The sequence below is a fragment of the Amblyraja radiata genome, chromosome 8, assembly GCF_010909765.2.
Source record: "Amblyraja radiata isolate CabotCenter1 chromosome 8, sAmbRad1.1.pri, whole genome shotgun sequence".
In the NCBI taxonomy this organism is placed as follows: Eukaryota; Metazoa; Chordata; class Chondrichthyes; order Rajiformes; family Rajidae; genus Amblyraja; species Amblyraja radiata.
Window position 1 is genome coordinate 30,547,440 of NC_045963.1, and position 23,044 is coordinate 30,570,483.

Below are 23,044 nucleotides of genomic sequence, written 5' to 3' on the forward strand. Positions count from 1 at the left end.
CACACAGATAGCACCCAAGATCAGAATCAATCCCAGGTCCTTTTTTTGGGGGGGGGGGGGGGACGTGTGCGCCGTTCGCAGCCATTTATCTCTCAGCCTTGATCACTTTTAGTGGCGAGCTCTGTTTTTGAACCATTGCAAGTTTTCTGCTCAAGGTACTTCCATATTGCCATTTGACAGCTAGTTCCAGGATTTAGACACAGCAACATTGAAAGTCTAGCAATATATTTCAAAGTCAGGATCGTATGCAACCTGTAGGTGCACCTGCTGCTACTGGAGTTCCCATGCACTTTTTGCCATGGTCCTATTTGGTGGTGGAGGCTACAGGCATGGGTGTGCTGTTGGAGTTCCCTGGAGCATTGGAGGCTGAGGGGAGACCTCATAGAGGTATATAGATCCATGAGCAGCGTAATTTATTTTAGAGATACAGCTTGGAAACAGGCCCTTCGGCCCACTAAATCCGTGCTGACTAGCGATCTCCGCACACTAACACTATCCGTACACACTAGGGACAATTTACAATTATACCAAGCCAATTAACCTACAAACCTGTATGCCTTGGGAATGCAGGAGGAAACCGGAGATCCCGGAGAAAACCCACGCAGGTCATGTGGAGAACGTACAAACTCTGTACAGACAGCACCCGTAGTCAGGATTGAACTCAGTGGCGCTTTAAGGCAGCAAATCTACCGCTGCGCCACTGTGCCACACCATAGGTTAAATTGTCATGGTCTTTTAACTGGAGCGGATGAGTCCAGCACCAGAAGGCATAGCATTAAGGTGAGAGGAGAAAGAGCTGCCAGAGGAAGCTGTGGAGCCAGGTACAAAGGCATCGTTTAAAAGAAATTCAGTCAGGTACATGGATAGGAAAAGTTTAGAGCAATATGGGCCAAAAGCAGGTTAATGGGACTTGCACGATTGTAAACCCTGGGCAGTATGGAAGAGCAGGGCTGAAGGGCCTGGTTCCCTGCTGTATAACTCTATGACTATCAGTTGCCTGCTGCGCCACCATCATACCAGGCAATTGTGGGAGATATCTGTCAATGATGAGACATGATTACCCGACCCAAAACATCACCCATTCCTATCCAGAGATGCTGCCTGTCCTGCTGAGTGACTCCAGCATTTTGTGTCTACCTACACTAAATGTAGACGGAGTTAAAAAATTTCACCATGCCCATATAATTTACTTGGTGAAAAAATACTGAAATCCTCTATTTGACATTTGAATATTCTGGCGTTTAACAGTAGTATGCTGCGGCATTAAAGTTAAAATGTTTTGGTCAATATATAAAAAGCACCTGAAGTATAGCCAAGAACTATACAATTCTCATTAGAGTAGTCATGAGAGACGAGCCTAAAATTTTCCACTTGCAAGCTAAGGGATATTGAGGCCAATTACAACATATCCAACAGTGTCCAGGGGAGCAGGAACAGCTCAGTCATCTACGTCAAAGAAGGGTTCATGTCTGAATCACTGTAGAATAGTGTATCACCTTAAACTGTACTAAATTATACAAATTTATGAAAAGTATAGTCTAGTAATAATAATTTTGCAACTATGTATTTTATATAAAACAGCTGGCACAAATTGGTCAGCCCTGGCATGAGAAGGGGAATTTTGTCTAGTGGTATCATTCTGGAATCTTGCCAACTTTGTATATAGCAAAGAAAAGTGATCAAACTTATGTTTGTATACACAGACATTTAAAAAATTTGTTGGATTATGCAAATAACATTTTCAACCTGAGGACGATTGACAAGATGCATATTTCAACCCTTTTGCTTTTAATTGGAAGCCATCATTCACAAATTTTATATTTTCTCTCCTTCAGTTGTGGACGCAGCCCAGAACACATACCAACCTCCCTGCCATTGACTCCATCTACACTTCACGCTGCCTCGGCAAGGCCACCAGCATAATCAAGGACGAGTCTCACTGCAGTCACTCCCTCTTCTCCCCTCTCCCAGCAGGCAAGAGGTATAGAAGTGGGAAAACGCACACCTCCAGATTCAGGGACAGTTTCTGCCCAGCTGTCAACAGGTTACTGAACCATCCTTTCACCAACTAGAGAGCAGTCCTGAGCTACTACCCACCTCATCGGAGACCCCCAGACTATCTTTAATCAGACTTTACCTTGTATCTTGTACATTGTGTTCAGCTCGATTGTAATCATGTATAGTCTTTCCGCTGACTGGATAGCATGCAACACAAATCTTTTCACTTTTACCTTAGTATATGTGACAATAAATTCAACTAAAGTCAATAACATACATTGATAGAACACCATTGATATATGAATAAAAGGGTAATTCACAAGAGTAATCTGAAATAGTGAAAAGGAAATTTTGATTGGGAGTACAAAAGTTTGATTAAGTGATTGATCAATTGAAAGACATTGCATGGAAACAGGCTCTTCAGCCCACCAAGTCCATGCCAGTCATCGATCACCCGTTCACACTAGTTCTACGTTATTCCACTTTCGTTTCCACTTCCTACAAACTATGTACAATTTATAGAGGCCAATTAACATACAAACCAACATATCTTTGGGACACGGGAGGAAACCAGAGCACTCGGAGGAAACCCACACGGTCACAGAGAGAACATACAAACGCCACACAGACAGCACCCAAGATGAGGGTTGAATGAGAGTCTCTGGTGCTGTGAGACAGCAGCTCTACCAGCTGTGCCACTGGGCCAAGAATTTGTCTTTTAAGGAAAAAATGGTAAACTGGAGAGGCATTGGTAGATGATTCCAGAACATGCAGTCCAAAAGGTTTAAAGTAAGAGCTGATGGTGAGACATGGTTGATGAAGCTGCACGCATGCTCTCAGCTCTTAGGGGAAGTAAACTCATTCTGTGACAAAGGAGCAAAACACCGAGCAGATGGGAAGCAAGAGAAATGGATCAAAGCTACTGGAGCAGAAAGAGAAACTTCCCAGTGGGGAGACAAATCTGTGCCCTCACAAAACTTGGCACTGGAATCAATAAACTAACAGGAAATAATGACAGAGTGGTGACAAAGATGGAGGTCACATTAAGATTAAAAAAACAGCAGAAAAATGCACCAATGCACCAGAGAAAGTGGGTTTCCGTTCAAGAACTACAGCAGAAGGGTTAAACTAAAGCTGCCAGTACATTAAACCACATCTTTAAATCATAGTTAATATCAGCAATGGTTGGCAATAGGCATCGTAGACTGGAGTGGATTACCTTAAGGTGATGAAGAGAATCAAGGCAGTTGATACCTAGAGTGTGGTCTAGATTAAATCCCTTGTGATAGCAGAATAATCTAGGAAATCAAAGTCAAGAGTGTTTTATTGTCACGTCCCAAACAAAATAATGAAATTTGTACTTGCAGCAGCAATATGTAAACATAGTATATATACCCAGGAATGTGAAGCGTTTGACTCACAACCATTGTCCCGTCGATATAGACAGAGCCGTGAGTCCTCATCCTTCATCTTCCACAAGTCCACAATCAGTTCCTTGGTCTTACTGACATTAAGAGCAAGGTTGTTGTGCTGGTACCATTTGGTCAGTCGATCAATCTCCTTTCTATTCTCTGAGTACGAATGAATTACACTCATTTTTATTTAATACTTTACTAATCATTTAAGTGAGGCAACAAAAGTGAAGGTACAAAAACATGAACCAGCCTCACTAGTTGACAATCACATTAATAAAGACATTTGGTGCAAAGTTGTGTTGCTCTAACTAATGAAATGTTACCCCAGATGAATGAATAAATGAAATAAGCTTCCGGAAGTGGCGGCGCTGGTGAACGGCTACAGCTCGCCTGCAGTCCGTTTGTTTTACTTTTTTGTGTTGTTTTTTTGTTTAGTTAAGTTTTTGGTTTTCAGGTTTGTGTTATGTGTGGGGGGGGGGGTGTTGAAACAGGGCTTTCTGTCTCTCCCTTCGGGGGAGTGCGACTTTCTTGTCGTATCCACCTTCTCTGCCTCCGTCTGCGCTGAGGCCTAATGGCGGAGCTGGCGACCTCGAGGCTCCGGAGGCAGAGCCTGTCAGGACTCGCCCTGGGCTCGCTCCCGTGAGGGCGGCCCGGTTCGGGGCTGGAACGGCGCTCCCGTGAGGGGCTGAGACGCTCCCGTGAGGGCGGCCCGGCTCGAGGGTAACGGCGCTCCAGTGAGGGCGGCCCGGCTCGAGGGTAACGGCGCTCCCGTGAGGGCGGCCCAGCTCGAGGGTAACGGTGCTCCCGTGAGGGCGGCCTGGCTCGAGGGTAATGGCGCTCCCGTGAATTTGGCCCAGCTCGAGGGTAACGGCGCTCCCGTGAGGGGCTGAGACGCTCCCGTGAGGGCGGCCCAGCTCGAGGGTAACGGCACTCCCGTGAGGGCGGCCTAGCGCGGGGCTGAGACGCTCCCGTGAGGGCGGCCTGGCTTGAGGGTGGAACGGCGCTCACGTGAGGGCGACCCGCTCGGGGCTGGACCGGTGCTCCGGTGGCTGAGACGGCATTCTGACGGCGGCAGCCTGAGTCCGGGGTTCGGCCGCGGGCCAGTGGACGACATCGTCAAAAGCTGCGTCCGCTGGACTGGAGGGCGGCAGCTTCGACCACCCCCGGGCCGCGGAGTTTGAACCGGCCCGTTCGCGGAGCTCGGTGAGCCGCGGGACTGACTTACCATCGCCCGGTGGGGTATCGCCTCAGCGCAGAGGGAGAAGAGGAGGGAAGAGACAGCAGCCCTAAGATTTTTGCCTCCATCACAGTGAGGAAGTGTTTGGTGGACTCACCGTGGTGGATGTTAATTTATGTTTACTGTCTGTTCTGTTGTTTATTATTGTATGTATGGCTGCAGGTAACGACATTTCGTTCAGACCGTAAGGTCTGATTGACAAATAAAGGATCTAATTCTAATTCTAATTCTAATGTAAGATCACGTGACATGTCACAGCGAGATTCGTTTTGCATACACAATGCAAACATTCATCACATATAGGGCGCCAGCAGTTACAAAGTAATCCATTTAGTCCCCAATGGACCCTCTTTGTTCTCGTCATCCTCCTCCCCATGCCGGGTCCCCCTTTGTTAACAGAAGTACCTTCACGACACAGATCCCCCTTTGTTCTCGCCCCTCCCCCCACGCTGATTGACAAGAAACATATTTCCATCCTTTTGCTTTTAATTGGAAACCATCATTCACAAATTTGATTTTCTCTCCTTCTAGTCTCCTTGAGACGAGAGGTATTATTTCTGCAGTGACATCCAAACTCTCAATTGATACATTTATTAAAAATGCATACCTGCACATTTTTAAAGACAGGCTGCTATTTGACTACAACACTATCATTCCTTCCAAAATCATCACCGATCTCCAGGATCAGTGCCTTCCTTTGCAACTGGATCCTTGATTTTGTTATTGGAAACCTCAATCAGTGCTGATTAGTAACATCTCTCCCTTATTGACCATCAACACAGGTGCACCTGAAGGCTGTGATTAGACCCCTGCTCTACATTCTTTACACCCATAACTATGTAGCTGTACAGCTCGAATGCTATCTATAAATTTGCCAATGATACCACTGGAGTTGACTGAATCACCAATGTTGATGAGTCAGTGTACAGGAGAGATAGAACATTTGGTTGAGAAGTCCCATAGCATTGTCTTGCTCAGCATCAACAAGACAAAAGCACTAATCATTGATTTTGTATGTCTAAACTGAACTAAATTAACTTTGGAATGGGAAAGTCAGGTGACCATATTGGATGACTCATCCTGGATCCAGCAATCTTGAAGGGGGCGTGCCAGCATCTCTACTTTTTCGAAGATTAGAAATTCAGTATATCTCCAAAAACTCTTAACAAGTTTTTACCAACGTTCTGTAGAAAATATCCTGACTTGCATCATGGCCTGGTACAGCAATTCCAACAGAGGAATGTATGTGGCTGCAGAAGATGGTGGACTCAGCCTGGTCCATCACAAGCATAGCCCTCCCCTCAATCAAAACCATCTGCATGAAGCGTGCCTCAAGGCAGCGGCATATTTCAAAGATCCCCACAATCTAGGCCCTGCCCTCTCCTCACTGCTGCCATCGAGCAGGAGATATAAAATCCAGAAGTCCCCACACCACCAGGTTCAGGAGCAGCCACTTTCCTATCAGATTCTTGAACCGACCTACATAACCCTAAACCTACCTCAACGAGTTCCAAACTATGGTCCACCTCTTGTACCATCATAACCATATAACCATATAACAATTACAGCACGGAAACAGGCCATCTCGACCCCTCTAGTCCGTGCCGAACACATAGTCTCCCCTAGTCCCATATACCTGCGCTCAGACCATAACCCTCCATTCCTTTCCCATCCATATAACTATCCAATTTATTTTTAATTTATCATGGATTTGTTATATTTTTAACTATGGTTTTTTACCGTCTTTAAGAAATTTGTGTAATTTATGTATAATCTGTATAATTTGTATTTGTGTTTTTGTCTGAGTCCATGTGCCTGTGAAGCTGCTGTAAGTGAGATTTATTGCACATGTACCTCACCTTAGATGTGCATATGACAATAAACTAGATGACACCTGACTTAGTGTGCCAAAGATCCTGTGTTCATGCCGCAGGACTATGACAATAAATCTTGCTGCAAAGATCAAAATCAACACCACAAAAGATTAGCTAATCAGTATGACAGTGTTTGTGGGAATGATGTGTTCACATTGATTGAGATTTGTACCTAACAGTGATTATACTTCAAAAGTACTTCACTACAAGTCTCAAAGTGCTTTGCATGAAGAACCTGTGAAGAGATGTTGCATGGATTTTTTTCTAAATCAAGATAAGAAATGGCAAACCTGTTATTTCAATTGCATAATAACATAAAACACTCCAAGTGTGCAGTGCAGTGTTCTTTTTTATTGATTACTTCTCCATTAACATACATTTCAGTGAATAGATTTCTGCACTCATATTTTCTGGGGGGACGAAATAACATAACAATGTTGTTTGGTGAAAAAAAATGAAGCAAGATGAGCAGACTATCAACACGGAGGGTGAAAAGCAGGAGTAAAATGGATGTTAGAATTGCTCTCCACATTTTAAGAAATCAAAACACTTGCCAGGAACAATGTGCTGTATTTTTTCATTTAGGAAATAGTTACACAATTATCACACATTGTCACATAATTCAATGTACAAAACCATCTTTATGGATTTACACAAGTAAAATGATTTAAAAGCAATTGTTACAAATTACATATTGAATGGAAATTTCATAGGTACATTATTTTTGGATATGTTTGAAGTGTCAGAATATGTTCATACAATGTTAGGGAATTATACAAAAAATCCCTTCAGGTATAATTTTCTTTTGATTTCTCAGCTCTACATTTCCACTATTCCGATTACTATGTAAGGTGTCCTTGAGATGTATGAAAGGCGCCCATTAAATAAAATGTATTATTATTATTTCACATCTATTCTTCCAGAATGAACTGTGATACTATTCTTCATTTGGCATGAATCATTACTGCAGAAAACAGTGGTTGCATCTTTTGTGCACGGGCCTCCAACTGAATGGTGCTTTGGATGTTATCGACTTCTGTTTTTCTTAGCATTACCCTTCAGGAAAGAAGAAACAACCAAATGGTTGATCAATATGATTGGAACTTTGATCGCCGGCATCATTTCATTATATCGGGGTATTGGTTATATCCATCAAATAACATATCTTTCTAATATCAGTTGGATGAAAACAAAATAGTAGCAGAACAAATAACAATACTTGTGTAGGAAGGAACTGCAAATGCTGGTTTAAACCAAAGATAGACTCAAAAAGCTGGAGTTACTGAAGGGCCTGTCCCACTTACGCTATTTTTTCGGCGTCATAGTCGCTGCAGGTTGCCAAAAATCTTCAACATGTTGAAAATCCAGCGGCGACCAGAAAAAGGTATGACTCTTTGGGCCACTACTCACGACCATACAGGCATCATGTTGCTGGATTTTCAACATGTTGAAGATTTTCAGCAACCTGCTGCGACTGACGGGTGCCGGCAAGTCGCCGAAAAGAATTGCGTAAGTGGGACAGGCCCTTCAGCGGGTCAGACAGCATCTCTAGAGAGAAAGGAATGGGTGACGTTTCGGGTCGAGACCCTTCTTCAGACTGAGAATCAGAGGAAAGGGAAACGAGAGATATAGGCGGTGATATATAGAGAGAGAGAGAGAAATAGAACAAATGAAAGATACAAAAAAAGTAACAATGATAAAGGAGACAGGCTATTGTTAGCTGTGTTATAGGTAAGAACGAGTTACAATGAGACTCAACACTGAAGTTAGTACAATGACTTGGGTGGGGGAGGGGCAGAGAGGGTTGCAAGGGTTACTTGAAGTTAGAGAAATCAATATTCATACCGCTGGGTTGTAAGCTGCCCAAACGAACCATGCCAATGGATTGTAAGCTGCCCAAGCGAAAATAATAATTTGCGCATTTTGAAAGTCTGATCAAAGACGAGAATAAAATAATGCACTTTGTTTGTACATTTTCTCCTCTTCCCCCTTTACACAAATATCTGCGCCATTCACCAATTCCCAACTCGTATGGCAATACCACTGACTAGTTGTTAGGTGCTGACTCATCCATAGATTTCTTTACTGCTGGCTATAGAAGGTACAAGAAAGTAATAATTGACATTTCATATCAAGAGAGGCTAGGCAGCCTGGGTCCTTGGAGTTCAAAGGAATAAGGGGTGACCTTATTTGTATCAAATCCTAAAGGGGCTCGACAGGGTAGATATAGAGTCATAGTTCTTATTTCTTACTAAGAGGCTGGTTCTTTAAAAAAAGGTGTGCAACAATTCTCCTCTCCGAGAGTGGTGAATCTCTAATATTCTGCACTCCCACCCCAAGGGTGGAAGAGGCCAAATCATGAGATACTTTCATGGTGGAAATAGATAAATATTTGAAAGATCAAGGAATTAAGGGTTACAGTGAACAGGCACAGAAGGAGTTGAGGACATAGATTAGCCATGATCATATTGAAAGGGCAGGCTTGAGGCGCCTGTGATCTACTTCTATTTCCTAGTGTTCTTGACTAAGATTTCATGACCTCGTGTTACCTAACTTTTAGTTGAAGGGTACAATGCTAAGTAATAATTAATGCAAGCCCATTCAAAGAAATAGACCTATGTTTGAATATTTTAACCAAATGGAAGAGAAAATGGGAGCTAACCTCCAAATGAATTAAATCAAAATCTGTTGATTACCATCAGATTGTGTAAACATTGTTTAGCTGCTTGATCAATCATCTACAATGTTATGCGTTTTAGTTTCATTGTCAATCAAATATTCAAATTCTCCATGGACTTTTCCTTTCCATGCGAGTAAAAAGACCAGACTTTCAGCTGCGCACATTGAAAATGCAGAACACTCACACGCACGCCAAAACAAAAAAATTGTCAACTTGACTTTTTCCCCTCTCCAAGAATTTGCTTGTGAAAAATTCCCACTTCTCTACATTTCCCCTTTCTCTTGGTCTTCCTTTGATGCACGTACATGGCAAGAGTCATCCATCTGTATGCTATCTTTTCTGCGAGAGATCTATTTCAAAAACAGCATTAAATTTGAAATTGATTCTAACTGGCTCTCAGACCATAAACTTCTCCCAGTCCACATGCTTTTCAAAAGTTAAGCACCAATTCATCAGCCTTGTAGAAACATGGAATTGCAGATGCTGGTTTACACCAAAGATAGACACGAAGTGCTGGAGTAACTCAGCGGGTCAGGCAGGGATTGGTGAGGTTTCGGGTTGGGAACCTTCGTCCTTCTGAAGAATGGTCCTCACCCGAAACATCACCCATTCTTTTTCTCCAGAGATGCTGCTTGACCAGCTGAGTTACTCTAGCACTTTGTTTCTATCTTTAGACTGTATTCTTCATAAGGGATAATGGACAAAGTACACACAAGCAATTTGGAGATGCGAATAGAGATCAGAGGTGGGCAGAAAACACATCATTAGATTAGTGCTGGTAAAAGGGCTTCTCACACTCTCAAGAGGACTGGGGGCCATAACAGTATTCTAAATTTAGGCAATTAATTTTATAAGGAGCCAGAGTAAAAGCTGTATAGCATGGAAACAGGCCCTTTTGCCAATCTTGTCCATGTTGAGCAAACTGGGCTACTGTTCGCTTGCATTTGACCCAAAACCTTCTAAATGCTTCCTATCCATATCTGTCCATATGTCTTTTGAAGTATTAATTATATCTACTTCTTCTGTAGCTCATTCCAGTTATGGACAAACACCCGAGTGAATTTGTTGCACCATAGGTCTCTCTTAAATTTCTCCCCTCACTTTAGGCCTATTCCTTCTCGTGTGCGGACAGGACGTCGAAGTTCGAGAAGCCGAAGCCAAGAAGTGGAAGCCAAGATGCCAAATGAACATCACGCCGAAAAACTAAGATACCGAACGGACACCACGCCGAAAGGATACGAAGCCGAACGGACACCACGTCAAAAGGATACGAAGCCGAACGGACACCACGCCGAAAGGACAAGACGCAGAACGGACCTGACGTCGAAAAGCCGCCGAACGGACATGACGTCTCCGGGGACGGGATTTGTCCGAGACCTTGTCAGCGATTGGTCCATACCCCCGTGTCCCATCACATCACTGGCCGGGGGGAGACGGGAAGGTGGGGGAGGGACAGGAGGGTGGGGGTGAGCTTGAGCTTGCATTTGTAAAATGGTGGCAGTGACTCCAGGCTGCTGCGATTGCCACAGAGGCTTTTCAATGTGAAGTTCATAAATAGTTAAATTGTTGTACCTTGTTACATTTTACAATAGTTAAATTGTTGTACCTTGTTACATTTAAAAATAGTTAAATTGTACTTTGTTACATTTTTAAATATTAAATAATAAATTTGTTTGTGTATTCTTGCAGCAAATATAGATTTTTTTAAAGTGCTTCAGAGTTTCATACCTATTTATCATTTTGGTTTCATGTGCGTTCAGCATCAGATTGTTTTTCAGCCTAAAATCTGACGGGGAACGAACATGACGTGGAAAGGCCTCTGTGGCAATCGCAGCAGCTTGGAGTCACTGCCACCATTTTACAAATGCAAAATCAAGCTCCCCCACCCACCCTCCAGTCTCCCTCCCCCCCCCCCCCCCCTCCCCCGCCAGTGATGTGATGGACGCGGGGGTCTGGACCAATCGCTGACAAGGTCTCGGACAAATCCCATTCCTGGAGACGTCACGTCCGTTCTGCATCTTGTCCGATCGGCGTGGTGTCCGTTCGGCTTCATATCCTTTTGGCGTCGTGCCCGTTCAGTATCTTGGCTTCCAATTCTTGGCTTCGGCTTCTCGTCCTTTGACGTCCCGTCCGGGTACCATTCCTTCTGGTTTTGGAATCCTCTTTCCTGGGGAAAGGACTGTGCGTGTTTATCCATGTCCCTCATGATCTTGTACACCGCAATAAGGTCGCCCCCTTCGCCTCCTACTCTACAAAGCCAAAAGTCCCAGCCTGTCCAATCCCTTCCTGTAACTAAAGCCGACAAGCCCAGGTAACATCCTTTCGAACTTAATGATTTCCTTCCAATAGCTGGGTGACTAGAACTGCACAAATTATTCCAAATGTGGTCTAATTTGACGTACAGCTGCATCATGATGTACCAACTTTTGTACTACAAGCCTCCAGTATGTCAAACAACTACTCCACACGATCCTAGTTTGTCACTTTCAAGGAACCATGCACATGTTCAGCCAGATCTCTGTGGTAAGAGTTTGATGTCATTGATTACAAACAATCCTCAACTGCAGACATGTAGAATACTGTGTGGGAAGGAACAGCAAATGCTGGTTCAAACCAAAGATAGACACAAAATGCTGGAGTTACTCAGCAGGACAGCAACATCTCTGGCGAGAAGTAATTGTGACGTTTTGGGTTGAGACCCTTCTTCAGACAGGTCAGGGGAAAGGGAAATGAGAGATATAGACAGTGTACAGAGATATAGTACAAATGAATGAAAGATATGCAAAAAAGTAATGATGATAAAGGAAATAGGCCATTATTAGCTGTTCGCTGATAAAGTATTCTATTTGCAAGTACAAAGAAGATTGTTCATGTTGGCTCAATGTTGTAGTTTCCCAATGCTTTATCAATCAATTCAATGAATGAACAAACTAACTGAAAGGTTGCTCCAACGATCAAAAGCATTATAAAAAGAAACGATCAGGTCATTTTTGCAGGTATTTACCTTGGTGCCCATTCGAAGGGAGTCAATTTCTTCTCTTTGTTTTGATAAAGTCTCATTCATGCTGCAAAGATGATCACTCATCATACTCAACTGATCTTCATAGCTTCTCTTTGTTGTAGTCAGCTCATCCTACATCAAAATGTGGATATTAAATACACGGTAGTGCCCAAAGATCGCTTCTGCAGCAGCTGCAAAGTCATGTTTAATTATAAACGGAATCTATTTGAATCATCTTATAGTGCATGGAGATTATTTTAATCAGAAAAGGCAGCACCGTGAAAATGTCAGCTTGTTTAAAAAACTAACATAATTTATCTTGGTTTACTCTCCATCACATGCATTATTCTTTCCAGGAGATTAATATATCAAAAATTCCCCATTACTTGCCAGGGTTTGACCTGTCACTAACTCTCATCCAGCAAACTCCCCCACCCCCCCGCCACCACAGTGGATTCCACATTCCTCACTGTGATGGAAGGCAATAAAGTTCAATCTTCTTCCTCTTTGTTCTCCCGCGGTCGGGACAGTCGCCGATTGAAGCCCCCGTCAGGGTGATCGAAACTACCGCGTTGGGGCGGTTGAAACTCTCTCCGCGGCTTGGACCTCCCGAGTCCGCCTCTTCTTACCAGAGACTGCAGGCTTCACAAGGTTAAAGTCCACAGGCCCCGCAGTTGGAGCTTCGATCCCCGGCAAAGGGATCGCAAGCTCCGCGATGTTAAAGTCTTGCCTGCTGTTTGTTTCCAGCATCTACAATTTACGAGTTATGTGGTTCCTTAAAATGTTGGTGATTCCTGTCTTTTTAATCCTCAATAATCCAGCTCAAATAAAGCCTCCCAAGAAAAATGGTGGTTTAATCAATTATTTTAGTTGCATGGCAATTATTTCCTTTTTGAATATTGAATTCAAATAATTCTATTGATAATTCATGTTGGCTCAACTAATAATTCTATACTTTCTATTGAAAATATGTGGCAGACTGAAAAAGCTGGTTGGAAATGGAATAATTTACAGCATATGCACCCAGTCAATGCAAAATTAAAAAATGTGGCGATAAATTGCAAATAAAGAATAATTTAGTTGTACGGGTTTGGGCATGTATGCATGCAATTGTCGTGTAAATAGCATGTTTTATCATATTTAAAGATATGGTAGACAAGATTCCATGATTTTGTTGATGCAAGGACAAAAAGGGACTATATATGGAAATTGTTCCATGGGAAGGCAGATTGAACTTTAAGGAAGATTGCCAGTAAACTGTAAACAGATGACCATTTCCCAGTGAGCTCTGGTCTTTAAAGCAGTGCCCAGATATGACATTGGGTCACTTTGGTGAACAAATGCTAATATTAATATTAATGTGCAAGAATAATTATGTAGGGTTCAGTTAGCAAATTTTTGAATACTTAAAAAAAAATGATACAATGAGGCCTGGAATAAATGGAAGCTATTTATTAATAATGAAGTTAGACCAAAACTGGTACACAGTCTCCTTTTATTTAATTACATTGTAGTTACAGACAGGGAAAAGATTGAGTGTGTATACTTTGTTTAGTTTATTATTGTCACAAGCACCAAGGTACAATCATTTTTGTTATGTGATATCCAGTCAGCTAAAAGACTATATATGATTACAATCAAGTTGTCCACGGTGTACAGCTACAGGATCATGGGAATAAGGTTTAGTGCGAGATAAATACCAGTAAAGTCCAATGAAAGATAGTTTGAGGGTCTCCAATTAGGTAGATGGTACCTCAGGATGTTCTCTAGTTGGTGATAGGATGGTTCAGTTGCCTAACAGCTGGGAAGAAACCATTCCTGAATCAGGAGTTGCGCATTTTCACACTTCTGCAGCTCTTGCCTGATGGCAGAGAGGAGAAGAGGGAGTGACCGTGGTGAGACTCATCCTGTCCTTGCCAAGGCAGCATGAATTGCAGAGGAAATCAATGGAAGGGAGGTTGGTTTGAGTGATGGTCTGGGATAAGTCCACAATTCTGCAATTTGTTGCCGTCTTGGATGGAGCTGTTCCTAAAACAAGCAGTGATGCATCACAATAAAATCCTTTCTACGTCGCATCTGTAGAAGTTGGCGAGTTGTTGGGGACATGTCAAACTTCCTACGCCTTCTAAGTAGAGGCGATGATGTGCTTTCTTGGCCATTGCTTCAATGTGGCTGGCCCAGGAAAGTTGCTGGTGATATTTACTCCTAAGAACTTGAAGCTTCCAACCATCTCTACTTCAGCGCCATCAATGCAAACAGAGATACTTCCTGAAGTTGATCACAATTTCCTTTGTCCTGCTAACATTGAGGGAAAGGTTCTTGTCTTGGCAACAGGCTACAAGGTCCTCAGTCTCTTTCTGTACTTCTTCTCCTCTTTGTTTGATATTCGGCCTACCACGGTGTTGTCTACGAATTTGTACATTGAATTGGAATTGTATTTGGCTGCACAGTGGTGGGTGTACAATGAGTAAAGGAGGGGGCTGAAAACACACCTTGCAGAGCACTGGTGTTGAGGGTTGTCGTAGAGAATGATTTGTCACCTATCCTCACTGATTGTGGTCTGTTGGTCACAAAGTCGAGGATACAGTTGCAGAGGTGAGTGCTACCTCCAAGTTCCATGAGTTTGGAGACAAGCTTGGGTGGGATAAAGATATTGAAAGCAGAGCTGTATACTATGAATACTAGTCCGAAGTAGGTGTCTCTCTTATCCAGGTGTTTCAAGGATGAGTATAGGGCCAGGGAGAAGGCATCAACCCCCTGTTGTGGCAATAAGCAAACTGCAGTGCATCAAAGTTGCTTGCTACGCTGGATTTAATGCATTCCATAATCAGCCTCTCAAAGTACTTCATGATGGTGTTAGTCAAGGCCACTGTACGATAGTCATCAAGGCATGAGAATTTGTTTTGCTTCAGCGCTGGGATGACAGTGGTCTTCTTGAAGCAGATGGGTACAACAGAGCAGGGAGAGATTAAAGTGAACTCTCCCGCTAGTCGGTCTGCGCAGTTCCTAAGGATGCGGCCAGGGACTATATCAGAACCAGTTGCTTTCCGTGGGTTCCACCTCAGGTAGGCTGATCCAACTTTTGCAATCGTGACCCCGGGAAGCGTCACTCTCGAGTCTGACGGGACAGATGTTTTCGCCCCAATAGGCATCTTCTCAAAGAGAGCATAGAAAGCATCGAGTTCATCAGGTAGGGCCGCACTATCACCAGCGATGTTGCCTGACTTCGCTTTGCAGCCACTTTAGTTTTCTGGCCGTACCACAGTCTGCGGGTGTCCGTATAACTATACTGGGGCTCAGGTTTGACCCAGTATGGTCTCTTGGCATTCTTGATGGCTTTGCGAAGATCATAGCAACAGAGGGAGAGGTAGAATAATCTGTTGCATGGTCTCAACGATCCTGCCTCCACAGATATTGCCTAACCCATCGAGTTACTCCAACAGTGAATTTTGCTGCATATTACACCACCTGCAGTCTCTTGTCACTCCATTATATATACTATAGAGCTCGTTTAAAATTAAGGATCATACTTTTAAGATAAGTTTAAGGATCATATGTTTAAGTAAAAAAAAATTCTCAGACTGCCGTGCCATGGGAATTCTTTTCCTCAAAGTGTAATGGAAGTAGAGTCTTTGTATGCGCTTTCAGCAGAATTAGATCGATTCTTGATAAGCAAGAGGGTATAGGACTACAAGAGGTGGGCAGGAATACAAAATTGAGTTTATATTCTGATCAGTTATGATCTTATTAAATGGGGGAGCAGGCAGGCAAATTGGAATACTATTGTTCAAAATTGTGGAGACTTACTGAATAAAGGACCTGTCCCACTTTCACGACCTAATTCACGACCTTTGCCGAGTTTGCCCTTGACTCATACTCGCAGCATGGTCGTCACGAGGTCATAGGAGGTCGTAGGTAAGTCGTAGGTAGGTCATGATGCTAGTTGTAGGTACTCGTGGCATCAAGTAGGTCGGGGCATTTTTCTAGCATGATGAAAAATGTCCATGAGTAAAAAAAGTTGTGAATTAGGTCGTGAAAGGTCTGTGGAATTCTCTGCCTCAGAGGGCGGTGTAGGCAGGTTCTCTGGATGCTTTCAAGAGAGAGCGAGATAGGGCTCTTAAAAATAGCGGAGTCAGGGGATATGGGGAGAAGGCAGGAACGGGGTACTGATTGGGGATGATCAGCCATGATCACATTGAATGGCGGTGCTGGCTCGAAGGGCCAAATGGCCTACTCCTGCACCTATTGTCAATTGAAAGTGGGACAGGCCCTTTAGGGTGATGGGAATGCTCAAGAATGAGCTGGCATGTGCTCCATGTGCCAAATGATAGAATCATAGTTACAACAGAGGAGACTATCAATTAGATGTATTGCCCTGCATTTCAATCCACATACAGGCAACAAATAGGTGCAAAGATCACTTACTGTTGGAAATATTTAGTCATAATATACACATGCTTTCTTACCTGCAAACGGACAATGTTGTGATTGGCAACTTTTAATTCTTCTGAGAGCGTTTCTCTGGATCTCTCTGCAAGTGCTAAGCGTTTAGCAAGGGCTCGGCACTATAAATTTAAAAGAGATTGGTTCTGCATCAGTGCTTTCAAGTTCACACAGTCAATTGCACGGTTGTTCTGGGTGCAGGGTTGTTCTGTTGGTGCTCTGGGTTAAGAATTGTGGGTCTAGCAGTCCAATGACAAAGAGGTAACTAACCTACTACACTTCAAAAAACTTCCAGTTGGGCCAAGCACCAGTGTGCCAGGATCCTGACTGGATCCCCTGCTCTCTGCTGATATAGACACCCACAGCAATAAAATGCTGTTGGTTTCCTCCGTTTGTGCTTCACTCCCAAGCATCAAAATGTCTCTGCATTAATAAGCTAAAATGGAGGTTGTGGGGTATTGCACTTGTAATTAGAGAAACTAGAGATGAGAGACTTTAGGATATGGACACAAAGCATCAGCAGCTGGTGTCCAACATTGGCTTACACTCCCTCTGCCACCCAGTCAAACTACAACTGCCGTGGTTGCACTATGGACTTCAGGCTTTGTTTTGTTTTTTTGCACGAGAATGCTTTTTTAAATTTGAACTTTAAATATTTCTTTATTTTATTACCTATCGAGTACTGCTAACAAACCTGTTGTTGCGAGTAAGAAGTTCGGTTTCATTACATACAGTGCCCTCCATAATGTTTGGGACAAAGACCCATAATTTATTTATTTGCCTCTGCACTCCACAATTTGAGATTAGTAATAGAATATCATCACATGTGGTTAAAGTGCACATTGTCAGATTTTAATAAAGTCAATTTTTTATACATTTTGGTTTCACCATGTAAAGAAATTACAGCCGTGTTTATACATAGTCCCCCCATTTCAGGGCACCATAATGTTTGGGACACAGCAATATCATGTAAATGAAAGTAGTCATGTTCAGTATTTTGTTGCATATCCTTAGCATGCAATTTGTGCTTGAAGTCTGCGATTCATGGACATCACCAGTTACTGGGTGTCTTCTCTGGTGATACTCTGCCAGGCCTGTATTGCAGCCATCTTGAGCTTATGCTTATTTTGGGGGCTCGTCCCCTTCAGTTATCTCTTCAGCATATAAAAGGCATGCTCAATTGGGTTCAGATCGGGTGATTGACTTGGCCACTCAAGAATCAACCATTTTTTTAGCTTTGAAAAACTCTGAAAAGCTTTGTTGCTTCAGCTTTATGTTTGGGACCATTGTCTTGCTGTAGAATGAACCGCCTGCCAATGAGTTTTGAGGCATTTGTTTGAACTTGAGCAGATAAGATGTGTGTATACACTTCAGAATTCATTATGCTACTGCCATCAGCAGTTGTGTCATCAATGAAGATAAGTGAGCCAGTACCTTCAGCAGCCACACATGCCCAGGCCATAACACCCCCACCACCGTGTTTCACAGATGAGGTGGTATGCTTTGGATCTTGGGCAGTTCCTTCTCTCCTCCATACTTTGCTCTTGCCATCACTCTGATATGTTAATCTTCGTCTCATCTGTCCACAAGACCTTTTTCCAGAACTGTGGTTGCTCTTTTAAGTAGTTCTTGGCAAACTGTAACCTGGCCATTCTATTTTTGCAGCTAACCAGTGGTTTGCATCTTGCATTTTGCCTCTGTATTTCTGTTCATGAAATCTTCTGCGGACAGTGGTCATTTACAAATCCACACCCAACTCCTGAAGAATGTTTCTGATCTGTCGGACAGGTTGGGGGCTTTTCTTTATTAGAGTGAGAATTCTTCTGTCATCAGCTGTGGAGGTCTTCCTTGGCCTGCCAATCCCTTTGCGATTAGTAAGCGCACCAATGCTCTCTTTCTTCTTAATGATGTTCTAAACAGTTGATTTTGGTAAGCCTAAGGTTTGACTGATTAACAGTTTTATTCTTGTTTCTCTGTCTCATAATGGCTTCTTGCACAACTTGGTGGTCCTCATTTTGATAAACAGCAATAAAAGTTTCCAAAGGTGATGGAAAGACTGGGGGAAAGACTAGGTGCTGAGCGCTCTCTTATACCTGCATTAAGGAGGCAATTAAACATACTTGAGCAATTACAAACGCCTGTGAAGCCATGAGTCCCAAACATTATGGTGCCCTGAAATGGGGGGGACTATGTATAAACACTGCTATAATCTCTACAAGGTGAAACCAAAATATATTTTAAAAATGACCTATTAAAATCTGACAATGTGCACTTTAACCACATGTGCTTTTTTCTATTACAAATCTCAAATTGCAGAGTACAGAGGCAAATAAATAAATGATGGGTCTTTGTCCCAAACATTATGTTAGGGCCGAGTCTACCCTGAACCATGTAATAAAGAGATCCATTAAGCATTTCTTTGTTGTGGGAGTGCAGCAGAGGGCTCCGCCATCAACCAGACTCCCAGTATATATATATATTCCCAGTGTGCTGCACAATGTTTATCCCTCAGTCCACATCATAAATAGAATATCAGGTTATAATTATATGGTTGCCATGAATTGTATAACAGTGGGTTATCTGTGGATTGTATTTTTACAGTGTGTAATTAAATTTCAAATCGATATATATATATTTTTTTTTTTTTCAACATGCTGCAAATTTTTCCGCGACCTAGCTGAGACCACGAGTATTCGGGAACCTCCCTCGAGCATGAAGGAGAGTTCCAGTAACCTCATAGGACCTCGTGTCGACCATGCTGCGAGTTTGAGTCGAGGGCAAACTTGTCTAAACTCACAGATTAGGTCGCCGCAGAGGGACAGCCCCTTAACATTTATCGCCCATCTTTAAATGTTCTGAAAAGGTGGTGGCGAGTTGTCATTTTAAAATGTTGGTAAAAGCTCTCCCAGAGGGTTGTTGGGTAGAGTTCTACATCTTTGACCCTATGATAATGAATGAAAGAAAATATTTCAAAGTCAGAATGGTGTGTGATTTGGAGATATAATACAGGCTCAGCATTCAAATGTGGCTTACGGCCCTGTCCTTGATGGAGGCCATGGGTTCGGCAGGTCAATTAATGTGAGTGATTTTAAAGGTGGTACGCACTGTAGCTTCAATCAAACAGGCTGCTTCGCTTTGAATGAAGTTAAGCTTTGTGAGAATTATCAGATACACTCATTCAGGCAAGTGACAAGTGTTCATCATGCTCTTAGCTCATTTTTTAAATGTTGGAAAAGCATTGGTGTACTGCAAGGTTGAGTCATCAACATGCATTTATAGCCAAGATATTCAACTATACCAGGTATCAACTGGTGCAGTTGAGTTTCTGGTCAATGTTGAACTCAGGATGATGATATTGGGGAATTGTCAAATGGTACTACAATTGAATGTCAGGAGTAGCTTGTTAGACCTTTAGTTGGATATGGTTATCATCTGACACTTTTAGAAAATGTTGCTTAACAAACTCTGTGTGAATGCTGCAATATAGAGAATTGTTCATTTGCTGAAAAGTTGTGAATGGATAGGAACACTGTTTAATTATCAGTGGATAACCCCAGTTCAGACTATACAGCCCTCCAAGAATTCTTCTTAGGCATTCCCTCAGGATCACAGATGACTACCAGTGGAGGTCTAGGATAGCAAACAGGTGTCAAATTTGAACAAAAGTGATAAAAGGTCAAGATGTGAAAGTGCCCGACAGCAAAAACCTGTTAGATTAGTCTTACCTCTGCATGAAAATGCACCGACTTGCTATCTGCTATCTGAAGCTGCGATGTGAGCTCTGCCACTCTCATCATGTAGTGACTTTTTATCAAATGTTCCCGCGACTCCTCATCTGGAATCTAGGAGCACACGAATGGGATATGCTGTGCGTTTCACTTCAACATTAAAATGTTTTATGCAGCAACATGAAACAGTTAGTCCATACAAAGCCAAAATAAATTTTACATCCTTTTCAACTTAAACTGCTCAATTTAATGGGTTAAACTGATAACATGCACAATGTAATTCCCGCAATTTATCTTTAAGTTCTGTATCTTGGTCATACAAAGCCAAAATAAATTTTACATCCTTTTCAACTTAAACTGCTCAATTTAATGGGTTAAACTGATAACATGCACAATGTAATTCCCGCAATTTATCTTTAAGTTCTGTATCTTGGTCACAATCTAACATTTGTGCATTCATAGGAATCACAAACATTCCTGGTACACTTAATTCAATTAACTGTGAAAGAAATTGAATTATATCACTGTACCTCATTGTCATTCATGTAAGTGGACAGCATTCCAACCTAGCAACAAAAAAATTACAAATCATGACTAAAGTTCAAATTTAAACCACCAATATGTTAAATAGATATCATGTGGAAAAGGCGATCTCTTAATAGAATGTGAAGGAGTAAATTTGGGATGAAACATCTTTAAAATAATCCTTTTTTTGTTCAATGAAATACACTTTAAATTATGATCTCAAATAGTTAAATTGTCTGCATTCAGGAGACTGGGTTGCAATTCCCTGATGGATCAGTTCGTAAATTACTGCTCAGTACAAGACAAATATGGCCTTGTAGGATTCAATATTCTCACGCAATATATACCATGAACCAGAAGTGATTTCAGCCGTTGGGCAATTTGAACATGTTGCAGAGGGTTGATGTAGAAATTACAGAAGGAAGGAAAGGGATCAGGAGGGTGGTAAAAATAAACTAGGTTTCCCTCTCTATAATGATCTCAAATGTAGAAATAGGGTAGACAGTCAGAACTTTTTTCCCAGGGCAGAAATGTCAAAGACTGGAGGGCATAGTTTTAATGTGAAAAGTGTAACGTTTGAAGGAGGTGTGTGGATTTTTTTTCTACAGAGTGTGTGGTGCCTGGTATGCACTGCCAAGACTGGTGGTGGAGGCAGATACAATAAGTGGCTATAAGACACTTTTAGATGGATACATGGATATGCAGGGAATGGAGAGGTGTGGATCACATATAGGCAGATGAGATTAGTTTAGCTTGGCATTATGTTTGGCACAGACATTGTGGGCTGAAGGGTCTATTTCTGAGCTGTACCTTTCTGTTCTATGTAATGTCCAATGTGGTAGGCATTAGAAAATATTGAATTCCTATGCAGTTCTGAAGTCATTTTCAGGAAGTAACTGATTTGGAATTCAAGTTAAAAACAGAGCATCACTCACGAGACTTGTACTTCTGACGGGTTCTTTGGAGTCCTTTTCAACACAGTCCAAATCTTCACTTGTGCTGTTTGAACCATTTGCTTGTCCAGAATCAATTGAAGGCATCTGTCCAGTATGTGTAAATCTGTATTGATTTTCTAGATCATTTATACGTTGATTCTCCTTCTCCAGTTTTATTTTGGCTAGCTGAGCCTCCAGCATCCAGTGCTCTTTCTCCTGCTCCAGTTTTGTTATCTTCTCTAGGCTTTGTTGCACCTGCAGAAGTTGGAAATATTTCATGGTTAAAAGTTCCTTCTTCAGGTAACTTTGCCATCTTTCAGACTACAGGAAATAGAGATGGGTTGATTGCTATCTGGGAATTATAGTCATCAATAGCTTCTCTTTAATCCCCTGTTTTTCAACACGTCTGAGAATTACAACAAGTGCACCTATGCAAACCACCCTTTAAATTAAATAAGACTCCGTGTATTAATTCCGACAGTCAATGACAGCAATGCTAGTCAATTTGTAATTAAAAAGCAAGAAATCGCAGAAACTGGAAATTTGAAATAAAGTGAAAAATTCTGGAAATAGGTTGGACACTATCTTTGGAGAGATAAACAATTAACATATCAGTTTGTTGTCCTTTCATTAAATAGCAACAACCAGAAACATTAACTGGTAAAAATGGATAGGTGACATTTCGGATCGGGACCTTTCTTCAAACCCAAAACATTTTGGTTCCAAAGAAGGGCCCCGACCTGAAATGTCACCTGTTCATTTTTTCCAGAGATGATGCCTGATCCACTGAGTTATTCCAGCATTTTGTGTTTATCTTTGGTATACCCCAGCATCTGCGATTCCTTTTTATTACACTGAAGCATTAACTGCTTCTCTCCAGAGATATTACCTGACGAATACTTCCAGTAATTACTGCCTTTATTTCCATTTTTTAACTCAAAATGGAACCCTTTTGGAATTGATCAAGAATGGAAAGATTAAGTAGACAGATTGAATGACATCAGATTCCCCACAATCTAAAGGTCTCTATCGGAAATCAACGGGCAAGGATTCATACACATGACCGGAATATTGAATCAGGTGTGGCGGGGGATGTCAAGGGGCAACAACGACATGCACCATTTTCCATTCCAAAGAAATGCCAAACATAGCAATTGAACTTCTAATGCAATTTGCATTACTGCTTACAGGATACTGAAGTAATGTGT

General features: G+C 42.1%; 1 protein-coding gene across 4 annotated transcripts in view; it reads right to left on the reverse strand.

Annotated features, from left to right (window-relative positions):
* Window positions 1–6,855: 6,855 nt before the first annotated feature.
* ppp1r21 (protein phosphatase 1 regulatory subunit 21) overlaps window positions 6,856–23,044 on the reverse strand; it is a 62,732-nt gene continuing 46,543 nt past the window's right edge. For all 4 annotated transcript variants that reach the window (XM_033025487.1, XM_033025488.1, XM_033025490.1 and 1 more), the window contains 7 exons: window positions 21,837–22,091; window positions 20,907–20,942; window positions 20,374–20,490; window positions 16,672–16,770; window positions 12,209–12,337; window positions 7,427–7,580; window positions 6,856–7,359 (listed from right to left, as the gene is read on the reverse strand). In XM_033025487.1, the coding sequence (XP_032881378.1) occupies window positions 7,551–7,580; window positions 12,209–12,337; window positions 16,672–16,770; window positions 20,374–20,490; window positions 20,907–20,942; window positions 21,837–22,091 (666 nt within the window). In that variant the 3' untranslated portion in view covers window positions 6,856–7,359; window positions 7,427–7,550. The remainder of the gene's footprint in view (window positions 7,360–7,426; window positions 7,581–12,208; window positions 12,338–16,671; window positions 16,771–20,373; window positions 20,491–20,906; window positions 20,943–21,836; window positions 22,092–23,044) is intronic.